The 5,465-nt window shown below is 54.5% G+C and overlaps 2 protein-coding genes across 7 annotated transcripts in view; one reads left to right on the top strand and one right to left on the bottom strand.

The window, feature by feature from the left end:
- SLC25A35 (solute carrier family 25 member 35) overlaps positions 1 to 4,334 on the top strand; it is a 5,879-nt gene extending 1,545 nt beyond the window's left edge. The window contains exons 2-8 of one of the 4 annotated variants that reach the window (XR_002482141.1): positions 953 to 1,018; positions 1,417 to 1,569; positions 1,932 to 2,066; positions 2,533 to 2,608; positions 3,212 to 3,333; positions 3,544 to 3,615; positions 3,793 to 4,334. Coding sequence is in view for 3 of the 4 variants with exons in the window: in XM_008061132.2 (XP_008059323.1) it covers positions 953 to 1,018; positions 1,417 to 1,569; positions 1,932 to 2,066; positions 2,533 to 2,706 (528 nt within the window). In the remaining variant the exon portion in view is untranslated. Of the gene's footprint in view, positions 1 to 952; positions 1,019 to 1,416; positions 1,570 to 1,931; positions 2,067 to 2,532; positions 3,124 to 3,211; positions 3,334 to 3,543; positions 3,616 to 3,792 lie in introns of those variants that run through there. The other 3 variants (XM_008061132.2, XM_021713966.1, XM_021713967.1) reach the window with 3 other exon arrangements.
- Positions 3,102 to 4,621, bottom strand: RANGRF (RAN guanine nucleotide release factor). 3 transcript variants are annotated; one of them, XM_008061134.2, is made up of 5 exons: positions 4,330 to 4,552; positions 4,134 to 4,250; positions 3,776 to 3,932; positions 3,601 to 3,686; positions 3,102 to 3,374 (listed from the first exon to the last, which is right to left on the bottom strand). In XM_008061134.2, exons 1-5 carry the CDS (start codon positions 4,404 to 4,406, stop codon positions 3,251 to 3,253), a joined length of 561 nt encoding a protein of 186 aa, XP_008059325.1. In that variant the 5' UTR covers positions 4,407 to 4,552; the 3' UTR covers positions 3,102 to 3,250. The 3 variants fall into 3 exon arrangements, with proteins under 3 accessions (XP_008059325.1, XP_021569643.1, XP_021569644.1); XM_021713968.1 differs by having other exon boundaries at positions 3,102 to 3,362; XM_021713969.1 differs by lacking the exon at positions 3,601 to 3,686 and having other exon boundaries at positions 4,330 to 4,621.
- Positions 4,622 to 5,465: the final 844 nt, after the last annotated feature.

The raw sequence follows: 5,465 nt of genomic DNA, 5'->3' as shown, positions 1-5,465 counted from the left end.
CCAAGTAGCTGGAACTACAGGCATGCACTACCACACCCAGCTAATTTTTTTATTTATTGTCAAGATAAGGTCTCACCAAGTTGCTCAGGCTGGTCACAAACCCCTGGACTCAGGCAATCCCCTCGCCTCGGCCTCCCAAAGTTCTGGGATTATAGGCTTGAGCTACCATGCCAGTGCTTTTATTATTTTATTATTATTACCTGATATTGAGGTTGGATTCGTGTAGGGGAAGATGTGGAATTTAAGTAACGTACATTAGCAAGTATAGGGATCAGGAAGACCCTGGGCATCACAGAATTACGATATCAGTCTGCCTCTGTGTTATCTGGTATAGGTGAAGGTGAAGACCCTAAGGCCCTGAGAGGGGAAGCGACCCACTCAAGGTCACAGACATATATTGCTTGCAATTGGCCCTGTTTAGTGCTCCCAAGTGCGAAAGAGACTGGGAAACAGTATGTTCTGTCGCAGAGGCAGTCTGGTCTCATTCCTAGGGTATAAGCTTCAGGAAGAGTGGTCTCTCCAAAGTCAGCTAAACACATACCCCTGTGGGGACTGGGACCAGAGAGTCTGATGGGGAGCCTAATCAAGGTGGTGGATGGAGATCGGTCTGGGAATGGGAGTAGCATGAGAGGCTGGACACAAAGGCCTTGCCTAATGTGAACAGTCTTGGGAAATACTGCCATTCTCCAACCTCTCCACCCCCCACTGCTAGCCCCAAGGGAAGATGATGTGAAGGGGGCGGAGTATCTTGCAGTGCTAGAAGATCCAGCCCCTTGGGACTGGAGCCGAGGGACACAGAGTCTCCTGGCCAATTTGTTTAGTGAGAACAACAATAATTAACAGATTAAAAGTATATTCATTGCTAGAGGAAGTAGGAGGGGGTTTAGGCATTTGGGTCTGAGGTAGGAGGATGGCTACTGGGGCACAGGCCATGATACTTTTCTGTTCCCAGGTGAAGACTCACCTACAAGCACAGGCAGCCTCAGAAATTGCTGTAGGGCACCAGTATAAGCATCAGGTGAGGGTTCCCCAACCCAGCTGCAGTCCCTGACCATTTGCTCCCGTTTCCCCCTTTCTGCCTGCACCCAACATCTCCAACCCTGGCCACTGCTCTACCCAGCCCATCAATTCTGTCCCACTTTGCCCCTGGAGCCCACCCAAACCCTCTTTCCAATATGTACTCCAGTTCCTCACATCTACTGCCCGTTTTTGTCCTGACCTACGCACTTCCATGCATCCTGCCCCTATGGGGTTGTAGACAACTGAAGACCCACATTCTGGCTCTAAGCCCACATTGAACTGGTTTGTCTGGACAACAGGTGCCTGTTAAGGACCCATCCTTGGCAGTGTTAGGAGGTGGCAGCCCCTGATGCTGGGGTGACTGAACCGCACCCCCATGGTCTTCCCCCCCACCAGGGCATGTTTCAGGCGCTTACCGAGATTGGCCAGAAACATGGTCTGGTGGGGTTGTGGCGTGGGGCTGTGGGCGGCCTGCCCCGAGTTATCATCGGTTCCTCCACCCAGCTGTGCACCTTCTCATCCACCAAGGACCTCCTGAGCCAGTGGGAGGTACTGCCTGGGGAAATGGGTGGGGCCATTCTGGGAATAGGGGGAGGGGGAGGGCAAGATGAGGTGGGCCCTGGAGGGGATGGTGCCAACATTCAAATGTGAGACAGCAGCAGGAGGATTTAGGGGCTCACTGATCCTTTAGACCTCTCCCACGGTTATCTTGTCACTTCCTCCCAGAAGTATCTAAGCCTTCAGGGCACCCTGGCCTTCCTCCTTCACAGTGTTATGGTACTGTGTTAAAAAGTGGTGGTGTGTAAGTTCCCTGAGGTACCAGCTCTCTGTATCCCCAGGGCAGGGCTTGTCCTGCCCTAGGGGTTGAATGATTGGCTGGCTGACAAACCTCCTCCTTTCTGTCCCTTTAGATCTTTCCTCCCCAGAGCTGGAAGGTGGCTCTGGCAGCTGCCATGCTGAGTGGCATCGCAGTGGTCCTGGCCATGACACCCTTTGATGTGGCCAGCACAAGGCTCTACAACCAGCCCACAGACGCACAGGGCAAGGTAAGGAAGAGCTTTGGGGTGCAGGCAGGCAGGCAGGGAAGCAGGGGTGGGGGAAGCAGATTGTGGGTGTAGGTGGGACAGATTAAAATGCAGCCTGAGCCGGACTGGGTGGCTCAGCCTGTAATCCCACGCCTTTGGGAGGCTGAGGTGGGTGGATTGCCTAAGCCCATGGGTTCGAGACCCGCCTGGGCCTCATCTCTACATAAATCAAAAATTAGCCGGGCGTGGTAGCGCGCGCCTGTAGTTCCAGCTACTTGGAAGGCTGAGGCGGAAGGAATGCCGGAGCCCAGCAGATCGAGGCTGCGGTGGCCGGGAGCAGCCACTGCACTCCAGTCTGGGCGACAGAGTGAGACTCCAACTCAAAAAAAATAAATAAAATAAAATGCAGCCTGTAGAGGTGAGACCCCTGGTGGGCTCTAACAAGCTCCTTCCCTGTGCTTTCCCTCCCTCTTTGGCGTGCTCTCAGGGCCTCATGTACCGGGGAATACTGGACGCGCTGCTGCAGACGGCTCGGACTGAGGGCATTTTGGGCATGTACAAGGGTATAGGTGCTTCCTACTTTCGCCTCGGCCCCCACACCATCCTCTCCCTCTTCTTCTGGGACCAGCTACGCTCCCTCTACTACACGTACACTAAATAACAGCCACTCCCACACTCCACCAAATCAGCTGTCCTCGGACACTTATGCCTCCACTACTATGTCCTGGTGACTACTGACCAGGTGAACCTCCATTCATCCAAGGGGGACAGCCAACCCCACTACCCATCTGTTCTCTCAGGGTTGAATCGCTACAAGGGATAGGTTCCCTGTCTTCCTTGAATGTTGCTTTAAACATTCCCTATCCATCTCCCTGTACACTTCACACCCTTCTCTCAGGGCTGAACCAGTCACTCCAAAATTTATTTCCTCGTTCTCTCTACTGCCAGCCTTGGGTCTCTCCTGCTCCCAGCACAGCTTTAAATGGCTGCCTCCAAGACCAAAGGGAATTGGGAAGACCCAGGTATCCTGTTAGACTCAAAAGCACAGAGATTATATTGGTTATAAAGCAAGTTTATTTCCACAGAGAGGTGTCTTATGTTTATGCATGGAGAGGAAATAAGCAGAAACCCAGATAGTCAACCTCTTTTTCCCCTCATGGAACTAGATCCCCAAGTACTCAGCAACATCATGTAGTGCTTCACCTTTACTGGGGACCAAAGATGTTAGGATCAAGAAGGGCCAGACTGGTTACCAGCTGTTCAAAGTCACCCAGGCTCCAGGGTGGAGGTGACAGATTTTCAGGGCCAACAGATGACCTGTTGTCAGGGCTTAAGGTAGAGGAACAGATGGAGAGAGAACACCATCCAGGCCTGAGATGTGGAAGTTCCCACTTCTTGTTCCCCAGAAAACCCAGGTATCTGTGACCCCAAACCTCTGGCCCACTATCACTTCCTTGGTGGACCCCACCAGCTAATCTCCCCGTTCTGCCTCTCCCAGCCAGATTCCCCTGGGAATCTAGTCATGAGGCACACCTGCCCTTTCCTTCCTTCTTACCAGGGCTGATTGAAGGTGACCAAGAGATCAGTCTGGTACTGGGGCAGTCGCAGCAAGGCCTGATGCAGTGTCACATCCTTTGCTACCTAAAAGGATCAGAGTCAGGATGCTTCCCTGGGTCCCTAGGGACACCCCCCTCAACCTTCCAGGACATCTCACCTTCCCAGGCCCTCACCTGCTGGTTTTCCTTAGCTACCTGCTGCTTGCCAGAGAGGATCCAGGCTTCTTGACAGCAGCCTCTCAGGGCCAGGTTCTCCAAACTGAGAGGCTGCACAGACTCCACTTGGACAACCCTAGCCCCCTGCACCCCGCCAACGTCCTCAAAGTGGTACCTGGAATGCAGGAGCAGGGTCAGGGAGGGACATCTCTGATCGCCTCCCAGGAGCAGCGTTAAGTTCTAGGCTTCACTCAATTCCCGCGGTATGTTAACTGCCCTTAGAGTTCTCATTGCCCGGAATAACCGTCCGGCCACAGGCCCCGCCCGCTTCCTCCGTTCCGGCCCTCCCATTGGCCGGCGTGGCCTCTTCCCTCACCGCGCAGCCGCTTCGCCCCGCACGTGGGCCTGCAGCTCCAGAAGTTCCACGATCAGGCTCTGGTCCGTCATGGGATGGCAGAAAACTTCTTGATTGTCCGGTACTGGTCGGAGGTCGCTGGAGAGAGGCGAGGCAGAACATGGTTGACCCCAGCTTCTTCCCGCAACCCACCCGGTCGGCGCCCGGGCCTTCTCACCTTACATCAATGGCCCCGGGGGGCAGGATGGTGGAAAAGGCGCCCCCGAATAGTGGATAGTCTCTCGTGGGCTCCATGAGCCTAAGACTAGGGTACGGACATTAGAAAGGTTTGAGAGAAACCCACATAGGGGTCATGTGGCATCGGCACCCTGGGTTTCCGCGGCTGCCACCGCCTCTGATCGGGTTTCGCTCCCGGACCCTTTAAGGCTTGGCCCCGCCCTGCGATCTCGTTGGCCAATCGGCGCCGGCGCCTTGGGGGCGGAGCCCAGCGGTGTTGCTTCTGAAAGCCGGTGGGGTCGGCTTAGGATTTGTGCCCCGCTCCGTGGCCACTGGCACGCGCCCGCCTGCCTGCTTTTGAAGGGGTTGCTCCTGATAAGGTCGCCTGAGTCGGGGGCGGTGGCTCAAGCCTGTAGTCCCAGCACTTTGGGAAGCCAAGGCAAAAGGATTGCCTGAGCTCAGGGGTTCAAGATGAGTTGGGCAACTTGGTGAGGCCTCGTCTGTACAGTAAATCAAAAAATAAGCCGGGCGTGATAGCGCGCGCCTGTAGTTCCAGCTACTTGGAAGGCTGAGGCGAAGGATCGCCGGAGCCCAGCAGGTTGAGGCTGCGGTGGCCGTGAGCGTGCCACTGCACTCCAGCCTGGGCGGCAGAGTGAGACTCCAACTCAAACAAAACAACAAACAAAAAAGTCGCCTGATACTCTCCTGTGGGGCAGTTGGTTGTCAAAGGGGCCCATGTCTAGGAAGAGTCTCCTGAGGCGGGGAAGAATAGGTGCAGGGTGTTCTCGGGGCCCCTGGACTGCCAACGGGCTGCCAGCCAGACCGCTAATTCCTGGATCCGATGCTGGGAATTAGGGGAACAGTGAGTCCAGGTGTGTGTCCAGCTTAGGATTCAGACCTCAGGGCTTCCTGAAAGGGAGACCCAACCTGGTGATTAGAAGTATAATCCTCCCTTAAATCTCGGCCTTGGGAATGCTCCAGGGCGCGGGGGAGGGCAACCCCCCCCAACCCTGCACCTGGATGGAAGCTTGGATTAAACCTATTGTTTTACAGATTTTTAGGGTGTTCTTAAAGTTTTAGCTTAACTATATCTTCCCAGTTAATTTCTTTCTTTCTTTTTTTTTTTTTTTTTGAGTT

The sequence above is a fragment of the Carlito syrichta genome, unplaced genomic scaffold (assembly GCF_000164805.1).
Source record: "Carlito syrichta isolate Samal-C Ts95f unplaced genomic scaffold, Tarsius_syrichta-2.0.1 Scaffold305117, whole genome shotgun sequence".
Lineage (NCBI taxonomy): Eukaryota > Metazoa > Chordata > Mammalia > Primates > Tarsiidae > Carlito > Carlito syrichta.
Note: the sequence above shows the minus strand (reverse complement) of the source record. Positions and strands in the feature narration are given on the sequence as shown.

Bases quoted from the DNA above. Each gene is read 5' to 3' on its own strand.
- RANGRF (XM_008061134.2), bottom strand. From the start codon at position 4,406: ATGGAGCCCACGAGAGACTATCCACTATTCGGGGGCGCCTTTTCCACC. The intron at 4,251-4,329 runs GTGAGAAGGCCC...GCCTCTCTCCAG, and splicing joins CCCGGGGCCATTGATGTAAG to CGACCTCCGACCAGTACCGG. The intron at 3,687-3,775 runs GTGAGGGCCTGG...TGATCCTTTTAG, and splicing joins TAGCTAAGGAAAACCAGCAG to GTAGCAAAGGATGTGACACT.